General features: G+C 46.2%; 1 protein-coding gene across 1 annotated transcript in view; it reads left to right on the top strand.

The window, feature by feature from the left end:
- CCDC3 (coiled-coil domain containing 3) overlaps positions 1-7528 on the top strand; it is a 44206-nt gene extending 36678 nt beyond the window's left edge. The window contains exon 3 of the mRNA XM_075143683.1: positions 4873-7528. Within this exon, the coding sequence (XP_074999784.1) occupies positions 4873-5148 (276 nt within the window). The 3' untranslated portion in view covers positions 5149-7528. The remainder of the gene's footprint in view (positions 1-4872) is intronic.
- Positions 7529-23341: the final 15813 nt, after the last annotated feature.

The following is a 23341-nucleotide window of genomic DNA, read 5'->3' as shown; positions in this document are numbered from 1 at the left end:
TACCTTTTCTGCGAAGCAGATTTATAGCAGGGAAGAGTGAGAGGAGGGGGGTGCGGGGATGTGGTGAGCTCACCGGGGTGCAGTGCGGAGGAGGCTCTGCAGCAGAGCAGGAGCTGTGCTTCCCAACCCGCAGTGCTGGGGGTGTATTTCCAGAGAGAGATGCTCTCATTTCTTCCATCGGACACTCCCAAGAGGTCGTGGTGGATGATGCTGGATCTGGGATGCTGAAGGAGTATCCCAGCTAGACACTGCTCCAGTTAGCAGTGCGGGCCAGGAGGAAAATTTGAGGATAAGAAACCAAAGTGACCCATGCCCAGTTCTTCTAAAAACACATCATGTCCATGCAGAGATCAGGTCTTACTGTCACACATTTAAAGACATTCCTACAATCATCTTGTCTGATGACACCCTATATCTAAATGTCCAAAAATACCATCTGATGTGAAAGATATTTTTAGGAGACCTGAAATGAAAGACTTTTTGGCAGTGGGGCTCCAGTGCTTTTTAGCTGTGCTGCCCATAGGGAGCATGCGTGAGTAACTAGCTAGAACTCAACTTCTCTCCATTTGATAAATGAAGGGCAAGACTTGGGTGCCACTGCTGGGTTCTGAGCGACTTGAGCTCTGTAACGCTCACTTCAGCCATTTATGGGCAATTTGTGGTAGATGAACACTACCATTGCACCTTTATCCCTGGGGTGTTTCCTAGCCACTGTCCCATTCTAATGAAGCTTATAGAAGGCAGATGTATGTGTCTGTCAATCCGACAAATGTATATATACGTCAATTCAGGGTGTTTGGTAAAGGGCTCGCATGCCTGTAATGTAACACTCAGAAAATCAGTTTGATTTGTTACAGTGCTGATTTGTTTGGCAGATGGACACATTTTGTAAATCATCTAGATGTGGTGAAACTTGAAACTGGGTATATTTGTGACAGGATGTTTCAGACAAATACTCAAACATATTTAATTTGTAGTTTCACAGCTGTAGGCTGTCTGGGACAAATCCTAAAGAACTGTATGGTTCTTCTTGTGCTACCTTTCTTGTTACATCTCCTGGTACTGCTCTGGGCTCGAGTTTAACAACTGCTGAGGATGCCTTGCTGCCAGAACTATGGAACAAGCAGACATGCAGACAGAGATCTCCAGAACAAACAAGTCTTCTGAACTGTGGGTCACTAGAGAATGTAACTTTTGAAGGAAACCTAGAAAAGTAACCCATAGGTTTTTCTGAGGAGCCATTTCCTGGTCCTTCTTTCCATTTCCCAGGTCTGTGGGCATGTATGCCATCTAAGTGCGGCATTTCAGAGCTGTTGCTTAACTGTCTGCTGTTGATACCTTGTGGGAATAGGAGTTGTCAGCTATCCATCCTTTTCCGTCCTTTCCTTCAGTGGCACCAAGTGGAACTGGGTCCTCAGTGACTTACCTTGCTGGACGGAGATTTCATTATCCATTAAATATTGCATAAAAAAACCCCAACCTACCTTCTCTAATGTACCTGACATGGCAAGCTGGGGGGAATGGGAGCACAGACCGTTCCCAGAAACAAGATCCAGTTCTCTAGCTTTTAGCAATGCCTTCGGACTAAGGTCTGGTCTCGATGGTCATCAAGCAAAGTGTGCACATTTATGGGTGCATGAGACCAGACAAAATGGGGTGTGAAATTCCTGTCTGTAGATATGCTCCACCGGAACGACTGCGCAATGCAGGGATACCTCATCTGGCTGTAAACAAGAAGTATTCAACTAGCAACATGGACCGAGGGCTGGTTACCCTCTCACCTATTTGTTCAGCAGCTGGGTTAGTTATACAGGCTGTGCTGAGCTCCTAGCTGTCCCAGTTACACCGTTCTCAGCACCAGTTTAAAAATAACTCGGTTGCACCCCTGTGAATTGCAGCCCTAGCAGTAACAGCAAGGGTAGGACAGCACTCGCATTTAAACATCATCCCCATTTCAGAGCTCTGTGAAAAATGCTGTTGTAACCAGCTGATGAGAATGTGAGAACCCCACCTTGTTATTTTTCCTCATGCAGAAGGAGAAAAGAGTTTATTTTTTGGCTGATAGTCCTGCGATTGCAGGCAGGCATCCAATTATCAAGCTGGGCTCTTCCTATCGCCTGCCCGGTTGGTAAGCAAAGCTCTGCATGCCTGACAGTACCTCAGTTTTTTATAACTGTGTTGTTCCAGTGATCTTTCTGGATATCTCCAGATAATTTAAGCACTAAACCATGGGTTTCAGACTGGAGAGTGAGGACCTAGAAGAGGAACAGCATAAGCAAATGAGCTGGCTCGCTTTTGGATGGTGTTTGAGAAGTTTCTGAGTGGCTCTGTAGAGCTGGACTACCTCTGCCGACAGAGGACCAACCTCAAAAGGTTTGGGACTGCCTCTGGGATGAGGCTAATGCCATCCCTGATGTCTGCTGTCAGACATCGTTCCCCCACCAGCTGGCCTAGACAGATGAGACACGATTGGGTTCACACAACCTCAAGCTTCAACTACATGAATTGTTTCTGCCTCTGCATTAGACTCTGTCATATGTCATGCCTATCACTGCATCAATGGAAAATGCAAGAAATCCCTCATGAAGTAGAGTTTCCACCTTCTGTCTTCCCAACAAACATCTTTTCCTAACTCAGTGCTCTCGTTTGCAGGGATTTCAATTCAAGAAGTGCTCTGCTTGAAGTTTTGCAAGGGTTTGGCAAACACAAAAGCCAAGAGGTGCTGGCTGTTTTCTCATAGCACTTGGAATGAGCTGTGATCAAAACCAAATTCCCTCCTCTTCAGTGCAATTTCTGGCCCTCTGTCTGTGAGCTCCCAGTCTCCCTAGCATGCAGTTAGAAAAGAGCCCTAGTGAGAGGACGGTCGGGGCAAGCATTTGCCTTTTAGCAAAGCCCTGCAGTGCTTTCGCACGAGAAACAAGAGCTTATGGGGACTGAAAGCAGTTGCTGTGTTTATGTTGACTGGTCATGTTTTTTGGCTGCTGGGGGTTTCCAAAGCAAATGAAATGTTAATCATCAAAGCAGGCTCCCTTCCCTACTTTCTGTTGTTGAAAATACTACAAAGTAAGATGGAAAGAAACATGTAATCCTTCATCATCACAGTGAGGATTTACTTGTTTATTTAGATTCCCTGTCTGTTCCAAATGTTCTGCCAGAGAAAGCCCATCCAGGCTCCAGGAGTGCTTGACACACATAAAAAAAAAATCTAGATGTATACAGGAGATAAATCCAGCAGAAGACACTGTCTTTCCTCACAGCACACCAGTGCAGCAATCAGCCAAAAGTCCTACTTGCACAATAAAATATCTCAGGATGCTTTTTGTAGGAAAAAAAGGAAGGAGGGACATCACCCTGGGCAGAAAAAAGTTTCCATGGTGGCTCCTCTAGACCAGAAACTTCATGGTGGGGCTGTCCTTGAGCCCCAAGCACCTCCTCTTTTTCTGCTTGCCCAGGTAGAAAACGTGGAACTTGATGCCTTTGTAGGCAGTGAAATGAGAGAGTTGTGTTCAGAGGGTGATTCCTCCCACTGCCCTAAGAGGTGGAGATCACCCTCTTGAAGGGTGTCTCTCCCTGCAGGCATTACAGGGGAAACCGAAAGAGAGGAGCCCAGATGTGTGACTCACTTTTAGCTGCTTAAGAGAAGGCAGCTGAATCCCGTCCCACGTAACACTGTGTGTCAGGAGCACGATTCCTTTGCACTGAAACTAGTCGGCAGCCTTTGTAGCTGGTTTTTCTCATCCCATTCCTATTGCTGCACCTACAAACAGGAAGCAAGTCAGAAATAGGAGACCATAGACATGGCAATCACATATAGCTGAGATGAGGTAGACCTCTGGGTCATCCTAGGATGAGATAGTAGAGGAAGAACAATTGTCCAACAAATGTTTTGCATTTGGACCATCATCCAACCCAGGGGAATTGAAAATGGCCTGTGAGCTGCTCTTCTACTGATGCCTTGGGTTCAGCACCTTTGAATCTGGCTCCTTTTTTTTTTGCCTATCTAAGAGCCACAGGCATGAGTGGACATCAAGAGCTTGATGTCCCTACTGGGTACAATATTGCAATAAGTAGGTAGGGGTAGAATGGGAGGGGCAGTCTTCAGCCAATGACCGCCCAAAAAAATCACTTCTCTTAAAGTTACGGGATCTTGAATGCCCCTAGAAACTGCTGGGATTTTACCCTTTAGGGTTTCATCTGAAAGAGATCCATGTAATGAAATATTTAAGACAACTCAGTTCTTGAAAAGGCAAACCCAACCAGTTCTGTGTTTTGCAGGTGCTGTCCTTATTTCACATGTTGACATAAAGAGCAAAGGGCAGGCTCATGTCAAAATCTGGAGTTTCTGAAGGGCTGCTAAGCTGAATCAAATCTAGAGTTTTCCAATAGGAAATGATAGGACAGGAGGAAATGGAATGAAGTCATATGGTTTAGTTTTAGTTAGTCCTGCGAGGAGCAGGGAGTTGGACTTGATGATCCTTATGGGTCCCTTCCAGCTTGAGAGGTTCTATGATTCTACGAATAGTGACACCCCGTGGCCTGAGCTCCAGTTTCATATGAGAAATAGGGCAGCCTCCCTCCATAAATTCAGTGTAGCCTCAGTGGGCTGGACAGGTCTGTCAAAATAGTTCATAAAAGTAATTGTGAATCACTTGTATCATTAAGATATACAATTTTGGGTCTTATCTGAATACAGAAGTGAAAGAGAGGATTTTACCAAAAAAGGTATAAAAAAAAGAATAGAACTTCCAAAAAAATCATTCTACTTTTGAAGAGCCATGAGATGTTTTAAGGAACACCTGAATTAACCCTTGCTTTAATAAGTTTTTGTGTAAAACTTCACCTGTTCCTATTTATTTTCTGCTGTCCCCTTAGCTCATGTGCTCCTCGGTCCAGAAAGCCCTGTTTGAGGAGGAGGACAGAGTGAAGAAGCTGCAGCAGAAGGTGGCAACGCTGGAGAAGCGCAACAAGCAGCTGCGAGATCGGGTAAAGAAAGTCAAGAGGTCTCTCCGGCAAGCCAGGAAAAACACCAGGCACATGGAGCAGATGAACCGAAAGCTCAGTGAGAAACTTTCCTCTGCAGGTGGTCAAATCCCCTATATTAACTCTTTGAAGCAGGAGAACTCCCATGCTACCTACCTTAAAGTATAATGCAAGGGTAAGTGCTCAGGCCAATAATAATGGCGAATTTTGCCTGCGTTAGATCAGGATCTGGCCCTCACACCTTGTCTACACTGTGTTTCAAACCTTGCATGGAAAATGAATCTGAACTTGCTTTAGACACAGTGCTGGATTAAGCAGGAATGCAAACCGTGTTTGGCTGGGTGTTGGAGGCACAGCCCAAAGCCATGTCCTCACTGTCCTCGGTGGACATAGGGCCAGACTGTAACATGTGCTTCTCGGCCCTCATCCCCCCCCCGCCTCCGTCACCAGTTTTAGGTTCATCTTTGATGACAGTGCCCGTTCAGCCCCATGGGCCATTGCAGGCACTTGACACAGGAGCTCTTCTTGGAAGGATCTGGTGCCAACTTACCTCCTCCACACGGGCTGGGCAAGCAAGGCCGGTGGGGGGATATGTGGAGATGGATGCTGTAGGAAGGATGCAGGCATGAATGCTCTTTGCTCCATCATCACCCCCAAGCCCTCATCCTCCCTTAAGCTTTACTAAATCTGCATCCAGTGGCTGGGCAAAGGCTATGTCCGGGACACATAGCCACTTTGGGCCCCTCTTCAAAATGAAGTATAGATGTGCCCAGATTGTCTTAAGACTGTTTCTACATATCCCTAAATATTCTAAATAAAATATCTACTATTTTTTGTTTTACCAGGAAGTGCCTCAAGGGTCACAGTGACTTCCTCAGGTGCCTTCAGTGTTGCCCAGCCAGCAGGGTTGGAAACCACATCATTTCGGGACTGTGTCTAAGACCTAATCCAGCTCCTGCAGTCAGGATTGGACTTAGCCTGACTATTAGTGGGTGCTGGATCAGGCCTGGAAGACAATTTCAGATCCGGTTTTCACGCAGGTTTAATTTACAGTGTGGACAAGGCTTCAAGTTTTGTAATCACTGTTTGAGGTATAATGGAGGTTGCTGGGCAGCCTCACTTAATTACACTTAGATACTGTAGAGACCACATCAATATTAACAGGGCATTAAAAATTAAGGTAGTTTACATATGTATATATTTTAAAATCCTATAGAAAATATTTTTATTACACATTTGATATAGTCTAATTTCTTAAAATATGAAGTAAATCCCATTTCTTGGTTATCTCATTAAAAAAAAGTCCATCATGTCCTTTATGAGACATTTACAAACTGACTTCTGCTCAAGCAGCATAGGTTAAGGCATCAGAATCCATGGCTGATAATGTTTTCAGCTGTGTTAATGTACCAGAGCATGTCTTGGGTCTTGGTACTCAACCAACCTTCCTTTATAATAGGGCACCGTAAGGAGAGAAAGGTAGAAGAAGAGTTTTTGTGTTTTTCTTCCCTTCTCAGAATAGTTTTTCTCACTCCAAGCGTGAGATCCAAGTGCAGATATGCTTCATGCTTTTCGACAGGGGCAGCCGGCCCTTGCCCAGCCCCAGGCAGCACTGACAATCTGCCAGGGCGAAACCCGGTTTGTACAAGGTGGACCGATCCAGAAGATCTTTAACATAGAGGTGAGGCCCTCAGAAATAATGGTGTGCAAACCTCCGCTCTGCTCCTAAATCTCCACACTTTACCAGATCACTGCATGGTCTCCATGCTGTGCCTCAGCGCTCAAAATTAGAGTATATCCAGGCTACAGCCCTGCTGGACCACGCTTTAACTATCCCTGCGCTAGGAAAAGCCCGTATCAGCTTTCAGCCATGAGCTTCGGTCCAAGCCGAACTCAAAAGTTAAGCCTTGTGTTGGCTTCTAGGATGCTGCTGAGTTTAATTACCTTCCAGTTTTGCTCCTTTTGGAAATAGAGCTTTTTTTTTTTTTTCCTCCCTCCCCTCTCTTGAAATAATATTGGCATTTCTTAATATTCTGACTCCTCCACAAGCTCCACCGGTTTCAAAGGCTTTGCCTACCGAATCAGCACAATTTGAGTTGTTTTGTGCTGTAGTCAGCAATGCTGTTTCCTGAGAATTACTACAGACCTAAGGCTTCCCTAGAAGCCATCAAGAGATTTTAACTCCAAAACTTAAATCCATAGGAAAATAACTACATTTTTTTGGGTTTGTTTCTCGTTTCTAAACTGCTGTTTAAAAAAATGAGCTGTTTTTCCTGGTATAGGTATTAAAAGCTTGTGTTTTAATTTTTTCTTAATAAAAATATTCCCTCTGTTATTCATTCATGTTTTATAAATGTATAAAACTGAGAAAGTATAGTTAATATAGCTACACCTTTGCTATTCTTACAAATTTTCTAAACACAGTGTTGAAAAACTTTCTCTTTTGGCTGGTATTTTTGTCTCTTGATGAAAAGATTGGAATTTTCTTCCTATTTCCCCCTTTCTCTAGCTTAAAAAAAAAAAGTAAACCATTTTGTTCTCCTTGTCAGTTTTGTGAGACTTTTGTTACTTTGCAAAGAAAACAAAAACAAAACCACCAAATGCAAAATCCAAATGCAACCTAAAATGTCCCCTCTGGGTACAAAACCAAAAAAGGTTGTTTCCTTGTGAGTTTTTTTCCTTTCATTCCTGCTCGGGTTTGGATCATTTCCAGAGATAAGGACTAGCAGTCAGATCAGATCACAAGTTAACCCTCTCAACAAGTAACAGGGGATGCCAAGCCCAAATAAAAATGCTATTAAAGTGTCACCATTAATTGCCTGTCCCTGCTGGTGACAGTATCCAGAGAGCGACCAGGGAGGCTATATGGGCAGGAAACACAAGCGTGAAGAGGAATTTGGGTTGGTATACATCACATAGGTCCTGACACAGACGCTAATTTTTAGACCCACTCTGTAGCTATTTCAGGGACCAGCTAATCTGGAAACCCACAAAAAGGGCAAAATTTCATGCCATTTTCCAAATTAGTGTGAAAGGCATGACTGAGTATGTTCTTCTTGAAGAGCTATGGGGGAGAGACTGGGGTGCAGAAGTGCAGAGGAGGTTGGCATAGCTAGATGGGTTGGCGAGGGATGGTATAGAAACCCAAAAAGCATCTTGGGGAAAAAAAAAGTAAAAAAAAAAAAAAGAAGAAAGCAGAAGTGTTCAAATGAGGAAAGCAACTGGTTAGAAACAACACCAAATGTGGCAGCCCCCCATGAGAAGTTCAAAGATGCTTTACAAATTAGTAACATTTGCTTTTGCAAACACATCAGGAGCTTGAAGGCTGCCAGAACGTCTGCAGGGCCAGTGCTAGGAGTTCCCAGAGCAGAGGAAGCCAGAACTGGAGGCAAGGAGGGGCTTTTCGGCATGTGTGTTCACCGTGGAGGAATTTAGGGATGCTTTCATGGCCGAATCAGTTTTTCCTGATGGATCCAGAGGATGACAAGAAGAAGTGAAGAAGCAAAATGAACAGTAACAGGTTGCAAGGACAGAGAGCAAATGGGTATGAGCAGTAATAAAGAGTAGACTTAGCTGAGTGATGCTGAGTGACTGACTGACAACAAAAATAAACGAAATGCAATGTAGGTACTGTAAAATCATATTCATGGGGGAAAAGAAAAACAGTCCTATCTTTTCATGTGAAATGAGATTCTCTGGAGCTGGCGTCAGCCAGCTAATATCATTATATACAGTCAGTGGTCAATTAGTCAATCAACTGGATCAATCTAGTGTCGTGAAGATAGAGAGGTTACACCATATCATTCTATGAAAACATTGGTTCAACGCTTAGCTGCAATCAAAAAAAAGTAGGTGAAGTGGTAGAAATTGTTAGGAAAGGGCTGGAGACCACGATTACATTGCTACGTACAAGGTACGCTCACTTCTGGGATGCAGTGTGCAGTTATTCCCCATCTCAAAAGAATAGGAAATGCATAGTGAGAAGCAACAAGGAAAATCCAAAAACTAGAGTAGCTTCATATGATGAGCAACTGTATTTTCCAGGACTTTGGGCTGGAGAAGAGAGAGGAGAATGACAGAGGGAAACAGGAGAAGGGAAATCTTGGGATTTGCCTCTTTTCACCACCATCACATGTCTCTGTTGTGCTATTTCAGTCACTGGTTAAACTTTTGCAAGGTTTGTGTGTCCCACCAGAGCTGAAGTGGATTCTTCGGACGCTGATCTGTATGCAGAAAGCACCTTCTGTCCTTAGACTTCACAATAGGATTTTCTGGGTTTTTTGAAAGTGGGATCCTTATAGAGCAAAGCGCATCAAATAAGCTGTATTATTTTCTCTTAAATCCCAAGCACCATCCTGATTTAACAACCCTACCTGGGTAACTCGGGAAGAACCATATAGTAAAGGAGGATTTATGGAGAGCAGACAATGTTAGCAGCTTTCTTTGCTCTTTAACGCCAAAACCATTGAGAAGAGAACAACTTCCATATGTTTGAACAAAATTTAGGGAAATAGCCATGTTATTCTGTTTGGGTTTTAGCAGAAGGGGGTTTTGGAACAGAAGAGCACATCAGTGTTTCAGAGCTGTATCGGTAAAGCCCATTTCTAATACAAAACTTCTCACCAAGCTAGGTAATCTCTCATTAATGAGGCAAAGGGGCCCAAATTCGTTTCTAAAAGTAGGAGAAAAAACATAAAGGCAAAACTGGACAGCAGATAAAACTGACAAGGTATGTCATTCTTTCTTATAATAAATCCAAGTAATTGCAAGGAAATTTCATTTTCCTCCCCATTTAACCCCAATTATTTTCATTTAATCACAGAAATGTTGCTATTTCCCTCCAAACCAGACTGCTTTGCATGTGAAACATTGTGTCCAACATGCGCTTGGGTTTAGGCATGTTCCTAATCCCCTAAAACAAACACAGCGAGCGTGACCGCACGTCCCAGCATACGTGGCACTGCGGGGAGGGCTCGTTGGCTCCGGTTGCATCGGCCGTGCGGGAAACCAGGCCAAGTCGTCCCAAGAGGGATTTCCCAGGTGGCATGGGAGCTAATGCCTGGGCAGGCAGGCACAACGCAGAGGTAGCGGGGCAGGAGCGATGCTGTCTTTCTGAGGAATCATCTTTTGGTGGGTCAAGACTTGGTGCAGATGACACCAGGTTGGGCAGGAGTTGATCTGCTGGAGGGTAGGAAGGCTCTGCAGAGGGACCTGGACAGCCTGGATCGATGGGCCGAGGCCAATTGTATGAGGTTCAACAAGGCCAAGTGCCGGGTCCTGCACTTCGGCCACAACAACCCCAGGCAACGCTACAGGCTTGGGGAAGAGTGGCTGGAAAGCTGCCCAGAGGAAAAGGACCTGGGGGTGCTGGTTGACAGCCGGCTGAACATGAGCCGGCAGTGTGCCCAGGTGGCCAAGAAGGCCAATGGCATCCTGGCCTGTATCAGAAATAGTGTGGCCAGCAGGAGCAGGGAGGTGATCGTGCCCCTGTACTCGGCACTGGTGAGGCCACACCTCGAATCCTGTGTTCAGTTCTGGGCCCCTCACTACAAGAAGGACATGGAGGTGCTGGAGCGTGTCCAGAGGAGGGCAATGAAGCTGGTGAAGGGCCTGGAGCACAAGTCTGATGAGGAGCGGCTGAGGGAACTGGGGGTGTTTAGTCTGGAGAAGAGGAGGCTGAGGGGAGACCTCATCGCGCTCTACAACTACCTGAAAGAAGGTTGTAGCGAGGTGGGTGTTGGTCTCTTCTCCCAAGTAACAAGCGATAGGACGAGAGGAAATGGCCTCAAGTTGCGCCAAGGGAGGTTTAGTTTGGATATTAGGAAAAATTTCTTCACCAAAAGGGTTGTCAAGCCTTGGAACAGGCTGCCCAGGGAAGTGGTTGAGTCATCATCCCTGGAGGTATTTAAAACATGTGTAGATGTGGTCCTTAGGGACATGGTTTAGTGGTGGACTTGGCAGTGCTAGGTTAACGGTTGGACTTGATGATCTTAAAGTCTTTTCCAACCTAAACAATTCTATGATTCTATGACTTGGTTGGTTTTCTGTTAGATGGGCTTGGTGGCATCACACCACTCCTGAGGTGCCTGATGGTTTCTTCTGATGAGAGTGTCTTAGCAATTACTTGCTGCTTTGGTTAATGTTAATTGTGGCAATGACATCTCTCCCTCTGGTTATCTGCCTCGTGAATATTTTTTTTCTTTTTACTGAAGTTTTCCACAAAAAGGAGCCATTTCTCAGAACAAGGGGAGGGGGGCAGGAAAAATTGTTTTGCAACGTTAAAATATAATCAGTGAAGTGACATTTTCTTTGGCAGACTCCCACTTCAGAATTGTGACAAAGTTTGGCAGAAGTCCCTTTACATCCTTATAGCCCCCTGCCCCAAAAAAATTAGCAGGAAGCCTTTGAAATGTTTTGGTTTTACAATGCACACATGCTCAGCAAAGCCTTCGCAGTGTTTCATGGCTAAAACCACAGCGAATGTCCTTAATGAACCTTCCTGAGCCTGTCTTGGGTCTTCATCCCAACCAGAGAGTCAGGCTGCCAAAGATGGCAGCACAGACAGCCCATGCCAGACCAGATAAAAGCAGATTTTTATTGTATCTTCAGCTCCAGGACACCTCCGCGCTGCCCTGGGACTGGGGCGTTTGCTGGGGGAGGTGCATGCAGGGAGGTACCATGAGGACAAGGGCACTCCAATAAGCTCAGGAAGGAGACGAGGAACAGCTACAGGAGAGACGCTGGAGCTGGAGCACTCCTAGGCCCAGAACTGGTCTTACGAAGGTGGCCGCCAGGACCTGGATGGGACTCCTGGAAAAGGGAGAGCTCTTTGGGGCTCCATCAGGGGTCTGCTCCCTCCAAGCTCATTGAAACCTCTTGCTTCTCAGGAAAAGTGTCTAAACACCAGGCATGGCTATGGTTTCAAAACTTAACTTTGAATTACTGAGAAAAATCGGTGGCTTTAATGAGAATAGACCTGAGATGCTGTCTTAGCAGCACAAGTCTACTGGAGATGGAGGAAAATCCTCTAACCATGACCTGGGCAGAGCTTTGGGCTCAGCTGGTGCTGTGCCCACAAACCAGCCCACAAATACTAGCAGAAAACCACGTATTAGCTCAGGCATGTGGGTATGTGGCATCCAAACCGCTTGATTCATCTGGCCAGTAAGGAAGGCAGTGGGATCCATCAGGCTGGTCTGCAGCCATCCATGTCAACATGCCACTTGAATCCCCCAAACCTCTTGGTTCCAGAGTGGTTTTTATCTTGCCATGTTTTGTTGGGAAATAAAATGTCTAGGAGTTCTAGTTTTGCTCGCAATTACCTATATCTGAGATTAGGTGGGAACTGAGTGGAATGTTTCCTACAAATACGACTCTTTCTGAGTCAGACAGGTGATTGCTGACTGTAGCCTCTGAAAATCAGATTTATCAGCGTCCTGTCCTCCTACAGGAGAACAAGTCACCCAGAAATTGGCCACCTCAATGAGCACAATGAAGTCAAAAGCACCCCATCACACACATTAGGGTAGAGAAGCCCTGCAAGCAGAAGGAGGAAAGTGGCCAGGGCCAGTGTTGGGAGAAGGGGTTCTGCTTCAAATGAACTGCCTCCTCCTTTCTATCAAAAAAGTTCTCCAAAGGTTTTGCAGCCAGAATTTGCATTGCAGCAACTCGAAGATTCAGTCACTTCTCAGCTGCTGCCATGTCCCCCTATGGCACCCTGCTACCACCCTTCCCCTGGATGGGATCTGCTCTTAACGTCAGCCCACCCTGTGCACTCTGGCTTGTGAAGGTAGGGACACATCGCTGTGTGCAGGCACCATCTCCTCTCACATTGCTCTTCAAAAGCTGGGCTGACTTCAGGAGGATCCTGTCAGCGTGTTGCTTGTTGCCCTTTCTTGCCAGGCCATGGGCTGCAGCATCACACAGGGACAGTGTCACCAATTAAAGAGCTTTAAAGAATCTCATTTCAGTTGTGAAGCCACAGAGGAGAGGGATTATTAGTGTGTCCTTCTCTTCTTGGTCACTAGGGCAGACTATTAATCAGAAATGCTATGAGGCATTTTGTACTTGAGTGTGTTTGTCCCCATTCCCACCAACTTTGGCTTTCTGTGTCCCTGGCATTTCAGGAGATCTGGAGTTGGCTGGTAGGGCTCACAAGAGGCCAGGTTGAGTCCTTTATACCTGTGCATGTGTTCACTTTCACCAGGAGCTCCTCCATCCATACACAGTGGATTGGCAGCTCGGTCTCTGCAAGGAGTGGGCAGGCACTGCAGTGAAAGGTGTCGGTCTTCAGCACCCAGCTCTCCACTTCATACACAGATTACGGACCTAATTCTCCTCTCACATTAAGCAGGAGCAGCAATGACATTCAAGCCACTGGTGATACTGCTGAGAAGCTGATTTTCCCAAAGTTGTGGCAGATCACATCTGTGCCCTTGCATTAGTGTGAAATAAGGCTCAGCAACCAGAGCTGACTGTTTCTCAGCCCAGTTCTTTCAAAAATGCCCATTGCAGCCCTTGGCAAAGACCCCTTTGGAGAGACAGCTTCTATCCTATGTGTGTTTCGTATCAGCAGATGGCCAGGAGATGCATAGCTCCAGCTCTAGCTCCAGGTAAAGCACCAGCACGGACAGCAATAAACAAGCGATCACTTCTGTGGTGGGAGCGACCCAAGCAAGCTTGCTGCTGACCCGGAGGCATTGCTTTCGGGTGGCAACTTGGCAGCATGGTGAAGAGTAGAGGTGAGCTCAACCCAGCGCTGTCAGGGTCCAGAGCGCGCAAAGTGGCCTGGCTCCTTTTCTCCATTTCTAATTGCTCTTACAGACTCTTGGGATCTTTTCTGCAAGGAAGGCAGTCAAAAGGAAACCCAAAACCACATGGTTTTGGAGGGCCACCAGCTGCCAAAGTGCAGGCCATAGATCACAGTCTGGGAACAACTGCAACAAAATACTTCACCTTTCCACTGACTATGTTGAGTCCTTAAAATGCTTAAAAGGCTTTAAGCAACGCTTTGCACGAACCTCTTCCACTCAAAGTCAAGCAAAGGCACCAAGACACACGTAAATCTCTTAAATTCATACAGCAGTTCAGTGGCAGGTCTGGGTAAGAAAATTCAGGGATCCTCGGCTTTAGGCCCCTGCTCCAGTTTCTCAAATCACCGACTGCCCAAATGGGGCAGGGAGGGGAGATGCCAGCGCATCAGTGAGGGATGTAGCTCCTTGCAGAGGGTGAATCAACGTTATCTGCATTAGGTGCCGAAATTTGGATCGCTTATTCACAGAGGAACACACCTAGCTGAACAAAAGGGATGGGACAAATGTACTCTTGGTTGGAGCAAAGCCCTGGGAGGTCTCTTCTGATCCTCAGCATCAAAACCTCTTTCGACAGCTTCTGACTATTGAAAGTCTTTACACAGGCCCCACACAGAACCCAGGTCCTTCCTGGGGACTGCCATGATTTGGCATTTCTGATATGCCCAGGCTGCCTGGCAGGAGGCAAACTGGGGAATCCTTCATGATAGGAACCATGGGGACATCATCCCTTTGCTGTGGCCATGCACAGAGGATGACGAGAACCAGCCACCACCTTCAGCGTCTCTCCCAGCAGCTCTCCCAGTGCTCCCCATACAAGCAGGGGCTGGAAACCCATTGCTTTTTCTCAGTGTTTCCTTGCAGAGTAGACACGCTCTTTGGAGAGTAGAGAGGATTTTTGACATTTATTTTTTCCTATTCTGTTCTGTTTACGCTAGCAGATAGGCCATAATCCAAACTGTAATTTTTACAGGACTCGGCCAAATCCCATCTCTGAAGTTTATAAGTATCTGCCCTGTCATCTGCTGTGTTCCCCCCGCCCCTGCACACATCGCGGAGCCTCCAGAGGAAATGTTTGCTTCTGCCAGGGCTTTGCTCAGCTGAGTCAGTGCTGGAGCCCACACGCTCAGGGTTTTCCTCTCTGCCCGCAGCTTCCCTGGCAGCCCTGGACCCGCAGCTGGAAGCAGGTCTTTAAACAGCTGGTTGCTCAGTAAAGCAAATCTGCTTTGTGGGTATGAGACCTCGGGCAGAAAAATGGCATCAGAGGCATTTCATTAGGTTCCCGCAGAGCAACGAGGGAGCTTGTGGGTTGTCTCTTGAATTCGTAGAGTAGGAGGGGAGCAGCAGCCTGATTGAAAAGTATTTCAGGTTATTCATAGAATCATAGAATCACAGAACAGTTTGGGTTGGAAGGGATCTTAAAAATCACCTGGTTCCAACCCCCCTGCCATGGGCAGGGACACCTTCCACTAGACCAGGTTGCTCAAAGCCCCGTCCAACCTGGCCTTGAACACTTCCAGGGAGGGCGCATCCACAACTTCTCCGGGCAACCTGTTCCAGTGCCTCACCACCCTCATAGTGAAGAATTTCTTCCTAATATCTAATCTAAATCTACCCTCTTCCCATTCAAAACCATTACCCCTCGTCCTCTCACTACACTCCCTGATAAAGAGTCCCTCCCCATCTTTTCTGTAGGCCCCCTTTAAGTACTGGAAGGCTGCTATAAGGTCTCCTCAGAGCCTTCTCTTCTCCAAGCTAAACAACCCCAACTCTCTCATCCTGTCCTCATAGGGGAGGTGCTCCAGTGCCCTGATCATCTTCATGGCCCTCCTCTGGACCCACTCCAAGAGGTCCCCATGTCTTTCTTATGTTGGGGGGCCCAGAGCTGAACACAGTACTCCAGGTGGGGTCTCAGGAGAGTGGAGTAGAGGCAAAGAGTCACCTCCCTCGATCTGCTGGCCACACTTCTCTTAACCTTCACAGACCAATTTCTTCATCTCTTTCTCACCCTCTCTCAGGGTAAGAGTGGGTCTGATGGGCAGAGGTGCTCCCGCGGGGTCACTGGTAGCTTGGGAAGGGGACAGAGGGACCCTTGCACCAAACTGTCAGGGCACACAAGGGAAGGGCTGGACCAGCCAAGAAAGGAGGAGGAAAGCGCAGAGCAGCAGGTTGTCCCAACCACTTATTTATGTCTCAGATGACATTTCTGTTCCACTTCCCCTGCCCAGAGAAAAGCAGAGAACCTCCAAGGCAAAAGGGATTTATTTGATCTGCCATGCCAGTAAAACCCAGGCAGACAACGGAGAGGATGAGATGCCTGATCTCCGCTCGTCGTCCGAGGACAAACATATGACCGCATCGTGAAGGGGTGCTCGCTTGAACTGTTCCCATGCATTTCCATGGGAACGGGGCAACTGTTTTGGTTTCTTCTTTTTAATATTCCTTTTATGATTATTTCTGAAATACCCTGCTAGCTGGAGACTTGGCCTCAAGAGATAAGGAAGAGGAAATGTCACAGACTGTTGTCAATAAATTATTTTTCCCATTTCTTGATGCCAGGAAAAGCAGCTCTTGCTGGAGGAAAACAGATCATGGGTTATGCTCTCTTCAAATTACTTGTTTCAGAGATGTTAGAAATTGCAATATGCACCGATAGGTATAGTGTGTTAGTTGGAAGTTGGCAGCAATGAAAACCTTTTCTGTAGGAAAAGAAAACATCTTATAACCTGATGTCTCAGGTGATTCAGGCTAGTTTTAGGATTACAATCTATTTTTCTTCACATACACAAAACGAGGGCTTCATTTTGCTCTCCACGAACACAAGATGAAGAGCTAATCCCTGCCTCAAGAAATGGATCTTATAAATGCCGCTGGAACCAGCATTGCTTGCCAGGAGAGCAGGACAGCTGTGATTTTACAACACTTCCAGTAGCTGTATTTACACTGAAAGTTTCCGTGCTGGTGCCGGTCTCTGCCTCAGTGCATGGAAAAAATAGTTTCCAAACTGTCAACCATCTCTAGGGCTGTCTGCAACTGAAAAACATTTTATTTTTCTCTAAATATTTTTGCTGATTTTTTTACCATCACCATCTTCAGAGCAAAGACCTGGAGTCTGATGAGGACATTTTTATATCAAGTCTATCATTTCTGTGGAAAATCCACCCCAATTCAGGCAGATTCTAATGAATGGTTAAGAGCTCTTCAGCTGCAGACACTCAGCCAAGTCTCCCTCTTAAGCAGCTTCACTGGCCCAGTCTTATGGACCACAGCAGTGACCACTGGTGGGATCCCGATATTGCACCACAGCTGGGTAACATGGTGCGATATGATGGTCCAAGTGGTGCCACTTGCTAAAAGTCTCTGCCAGAAAGCACTGTCTGTAGTTGAATCCTCATGTCACCAGGGAAGCCCAATCCTGTGGCCACACACTTGGTACCTCACCCAACAGGAGAGAAAATGCATCACTGACCTGGAATTGCTCCAAGACAGAGAGTCTGGTCAAAACCCAATGGTCTTGGCCTCATCTCCAGTGAGATCTAGGGGAAGAAGGCTGTTGTCCATGCCTGGGAGCCTGTAACACCAGGAAAGCTCACCCAGCTCAAAAAAATCACCTCTTGTGTCCCTGAGAGGGCATGGCAGTATCAGCTGCTCTTGCTCATAGCCCCGTTGTTTGAGATGCTTGCCTGATAATCCATATGCCTCCCACAAGTGGGTGATGGTTGCACCAAACATGAACCACCACGCACTTAGTGCCACGCTGCACTTAAATGGCCCATCACAAAACAGGGTTGTGAGCCAGAAAGTGGCTGAGATGAAATAAATTAATCCATCCCCTCCATCAAGGAGGGAGCTGCTGGAGGGGATGGCAGGAGGACACTTAAATGTAATTTCAATGAGATGGACAAATTGGTAAGAGCAGTCTGGGACAATCATCTTTACATCCCCCATGACAGATGTCTCCAATAAAGCACTTGGATCAGATTTATCAGGACAAGATCCTGAGCATCAGTCAGACATCACGAGCATACCAAATCCACCCGAGACCCAGAATTACATACATCCCTCCCAGCATCTCACCTCCACAAGGCAACGATGATACCACCTCTCTGGGCCCTGTTGCCATAGCATTTGCCCTGTTGATCACTGGAGATGGTATATGCTGAGCTGCTGAGCACACTAAGGGATGCATAGCATATGATATAATAATATAATCTTACATTTCCACTCTTCCTTCAGTCCTCCATTACATTTAATAACTATCACCCAAGCCCTGCCATGCAGGCACATCTAGAACAGGAGAGGTGTTTAACAACCCCAACAGCCGCAACAAGGCCATTTAAGACCAGAAATGAGAAAGGATTTCCCATTGATTGGAGACTGGGGGCTGGTTATAGGAGCAGACTGCAAACCCTATGGAAAAGGTATAGGGACTCTGATGAAGAGTCTTAGGGGATTGACAGGGACTGGGAACATTAGATGGTCAATGCAGGCACCAGATCACTGGCAGTACAGAGCCTCCCAAATTGGAGAGGCACTTTGGGGGGGGAGACAAGACCCTGCAGAGACAGACCGAGCTGCTGGGCTAAACCCTGCTGTATTGCTTGCCTCCCAGTACAGCCTTGGTGGGATGATTTCCCAGGCGTCATCAAGTGCTTTCATTGAGACCATGTAGAGGGCACAGCTGGCATGGGCAGGCACGCGCAGAGGCAGCTACCAGATGTGGCACCTATAGACAAGTGCATGGCAGCTATTTGGGATTTGGGCCAAAGGGACATCCCAGATAACTGGGCAGTTCCTTTATTTTAGTGGGTACCCAAGGAAATGAAATGTTAAATAAATAATACTAAATAAAAGCAGAATAAATAATAACAATTAAAATAAAAGTAAAATGAACAATAATAAAACAATATTAAAATCAACACTAGTATAATGATTAGTAACAAATTTGATAACAATATATATATTAAAAAATAATCACAAAGGTGGAGCTAGCCAATACTGCCACCTCGGTAGTATCTGATTTTAATATATGACCTAATATAGAGTTTAGCACATGATTATGCACACATGGACCACGGGAAGTCAGAAACCATGGTTTAACACCCTCCTCAGCACCCATCCTTGTCACCAAGCTGTCAACTGCGGCTGAAGCCCCAGGCTGGGAAGGCACCCTTCACACACACCTGGACCAAAAACACAGCCAAAACTCCCAGGACCAGCTGCGAGGACCGGGGCTTTGAAGCCCGGTGGCACCAACACTGATCAAAGAAGGGAGAAGCCTTCACACCAAAGCCTGATTCAGACACTCATCTTGTATTTTTATCCAGGAGCAATTTAATGTTAAAGGGAACAAGCAGTGCCCAGGCCCAGGACTGGCAGCTTCCAGGTAAGTGCACATATTCAGATGAAAATCCTGGAGGTGCCAGCCCTGGAGGATAACATACACCGACGTGCTGCAACATGCATGAACGCTTCAGCAGGTCTCTATACTCAGGGTATGCTGGACAAGCATAGACAACAAATACCCAACCTGTTGAGATACAGCCTGAGGCAGAAGACATCAGCATCCCTAATGAGGTATTTGACATTGGCCAGGAACCTTCAGAGCCTCTGCACAATTATGCAGGTGAGTGTAAGGAGGAGACAACACATTGGTAGTGGCTTGACATGGACCTATTGAACCTTAAACGCCGGGTGCAGGGGCTGCTCTCCTTGCAGCCATGTGGGTGATCCGGGGCCAGGGTATCTGGGGAGGGAAACAATTTTCACACATCCCCTTACACCGAATCCACCTGCTTCACACTTATGCAGGTAGTGATCCTTCACACCTCCAGCAAAGCCTCGCCAGTGACAAAGCGAACGCTGCCTGGGAAGCACACATGGAACTGGATCTTCCTGCCCCGCCAAGCAGCACGGCAGCCGGACCCAGGTTTTGGGTGGAGCGGCTCGCTGGGCAGGGCTCCTTGACATGCAGGTGAAACCCCAGCTGCAGAGCACTTTTGCTGCATGCCTGGCCCCGGGATGCCAGGCAATAGGCAACTGCCCAAGACCTCAGACATCTCTTGCCCAGCCCCATCCTTGCGAGTGCGATCATGCAAGTCCAGCCTTGCAGCTGCATGTGACTCACGCAACATCCAAGCGCCTCCCCAAACGCAGCTGGCGCGGATGCTGTTTGCTACGAGAGGCCAGCACGTTGTCTCAGCTACCAGCTATTGCAGTCATGGAGCAAAAGCAAGTCCATCCTCTCCTCCTTTGTTTATACAGCTCCCAAACCACGTTCAGTAAGGCGCAAAATCCATCAGGCAAAGGCAGCAAATATGAAGCCATCCTGCAGTGGGCACAAACCTTGCCCACTTCATCTTCCAGGCAAAACTGAAACACTACATGTTGTGTTGGCTTTGCAAATATAACGTGTCTCCTTCTGATCTGGTGGGTCTGACCTTGTAGGAAAATGTAATCACACTGTTTTAATTAAAGACAATGGAAGCTTTCCAGCCACATCGTTACAGTTCATGCGGAGACAAAAATCCCTGTTCTGCTAAAGGGATAAAATAAAATGCATTGTCACACTGGGGATCAAGCTGATCTGAACTTTGTATTCCTCATCTGCTGTGTGCTTAATTCTCATTATTTTTTAATTGACTGCAGATTTTCTTTGGTTTCGCAACTTTATCTTCGAAGCAGATTCTTTGTATGCTTTATAGAAATAGGCTTCGGGGTGTATGAGCAGGGCTGGTGGGGGGCTTCGCACTGCTGATAAGTAATGCTGTTTTCTCTGCAACAGGAGATGCGATGTACGGTCTTCACTGATGAGCAAGGAGTGGGAGAAAGCAGCATATTTCCAGCCATAAAACAGAGGGGTAATTAAGCTGTAAGAAGTTACAGGCAGCTTTGGCAACACAGAGCTCATTAGCCCCGTGGGTAGAAATGCATAGCAGCCTTGCTGGAAATCCAACGGGGAAGAGGTGGTAAGGACCTGTGCAGGCAACGGGCAGTACCCAGTGGTGATGGAGGGCAGCCACGACAGCCAAGGTGCTTCTCGCAGATGTCATGACAGACAGTAGGGAGAAAATGGTCCTTCTTACAGGTACTGCTGAGTCCTCTGCCTAAAATGTTCTCCTGGGCAACAAGCTGCCAGGAAAGAGAAGGAGGACAAGACAAACCTTTTGGGACATGATGAAAGACCTCAGAAAACAGAGATTTGGGCTCCCAGAACAGGAGGGATTCTCAGGGTGTGCTCTAGCCACTGGGCTAAAGTTCACTTTTGGGATCTAAGTAGGTGTTTGGGGTTTCTCCTAAACGACTTGCATGTGAAGTCAAAAGAAGTCTGAAAAGCAGGAACTGGAACCCAGGTTTTAGCTTCACATTTTACCATTTTCTTCCATCCATTCCTCTTCTGCAGGGCTGTTTGCTGATGTGCTAAGTTTTCTCTTTCTGAGGACATGTATTTGGAGGAAGAGCCAAGGGCACTGCAGATTGATTTTCTGAGTTTCACTCAGACTCCATGATACAAGTGGCAATTCAGTAGGATAAGCTCATTCCTTTTTTCACTTTTTATGGATTTCATTAAGAAGCACGAACAGGCAAAAATCCCTCTAAGCAATCATATTACCAGCCTAATTTGCTAGACTTTCATTAAAGCAATTAAAGATAGAATGATGCAATGACCCAGTTCAGGACCCAATTAAGACTGAATCAATAAATCAGTAAGTTTAAATCACCACCATAAGGCCATAGATAATCAAAACAAGTTATGAGGCTGATGCTAAACAGAATTACTGTATTAACATTGTCACAGGAGAATTTAAAAAATGAAATACTTCCCAGTCGAGGTCCCCAGCTCATCTTACTACAACCAGCTTAGTGGTGATGGGCACAGCCTGGTACATGTCCATGAACCTGCTGGGGAGCATTGCCTGGGTGCACAGCCAAACAGCCCTCCCCGGCCATGTGGCTGTATGTAGTCCTGGGAACGGTGACTTCCAGGCATGGGTGTCTGGATGATGTGCATCTTGTCTGCAACCTGTCCATCTGTTCAGCCACCTTTGGAGATAAATAATCTTGTTGGTCTGTCACCACCTCCTTTGCTCAGATAAGTAAAGCCCCCAGGTGACCTGCTAACAAATCCTTTTTTAATCACAGCTGTTGGCTCTTTCTTGAAGGTCTTTGTCTTTCTTCCAGTGGAATTGCTGAACAGTCAATTCTGTCCATAGATTTAATGTGAACCATTGGTAAACTCAAGCATATGGCATCTGCTGCACAATGTGACTTTTCTATCCCAAATGATCCTCTGGCCAGCATCATGACAAGTTGTCCTTCAGGAAAACATTTAGACTACTGACCTTATCAACACATATTTGCACAGACACTCATGGTGAAGGTTGAAAGCAAAATCTGAATTCTTCCTTTGTTCCTTGGGATCTTTAACTAACTTGTATATTATCTGGACTTGTTAGTGAAGGCTTGGTCAATGCTGCAGTCTGTTGCCCTGGGCTAGTGAAACCCATGATCAGAGAGGCTGTGGAGTCTCCATCCTTGGAGATATTCAAAAGCCATGTGGACATAGTCCTGAAAACCTGCTCTAGGTGACACTGCTTGAGCAAGGGGTTGGATTAGATGATCTCCAAGAGGTCCCTATCAACCTCAACCATTCTGTGGTTCTGTCTTGAGATCCCTGCAAAGCACATGAGGAATAAGCATGTAAGTACTGCAAATACTTAGGGAGGAAAGAGGAGTTGGAAGTCCCTCAACATGGGCCTCCACAGCAATCGTCAGTTGACTCGGCAGTGGACTCTGATGTTGACACATTTGGTGGCAGTGAAGTTAAACACTGTCTTAAGAATCCAGGCCTAGCCTGATCATAGCTGAATTCCCTCTCTAGATATTGTGACCAAAAAGGACCTGAAACCTTGTTCTCTTTCTTCTTTCCTCACTTGAAATACATGATAAAATCCTGCCATTCTCTCTATAGCCTAGTCCCAAACCTTCAGTTTATGCCACGCCGTCCGTCTGCTTTGGTCTGGCAGAGACATTATTATAATATAATTATATATATACAATACAATACAATACAATACAATACAATAACAAATTACATCGCATTGTATTACATCTATAACAACGCCAGTGTGTGTCCATCGTGTACCTGTGTTCTATCTATTGAGACAGGAGCTTGTCCATCAACTCCCATTGAAGGTCAGTATGGGCTTACCATGATTATAACTTTGGGGGCATAGTTTTTCCCTGTGGTGGATCAGGGATGTGATCCACTTAGGTGCTACTTTGAGCTGCAGTGGATCATGGACTGGGAGGGAAAGTTACATTTCGGCTGTTACTTTGAGCAAATGCAAACTTGAAGTAGCTCTGGTATAAACATGATACGAGATTCTTCAGTATGGAGGGTACCTGCCTAGCTGGCCTCCAACAAAAAGAAGTATTTGTCTGAGATTTATTATGCATTTCTGGTCACTGCTAGACTGCAAGCTGAGGCAGGGATGCGAACACAGCTCTTGCTTCTGCCCTAAAGAAAGAAAATGAAAAACATATAAGAA

Source organism: Calonectris borealis, chromosome 1 (assembly GCF_964195595.1).
Source record: "Calonectris borealis chromosome 1, bCalBor7.hap1.2, whole genome shotgun sequence".
Lineage (NCBI taxonomy): Eukaryota > Metazoa > Chordata > Aves > Procellariiformes > Procellariidae > Calonectris > Calonectris borealis.
Note: the sequence above shows the minus strand (reverse complement) of the source record. Positions and strands in the feature narration are given on the sequence as shown.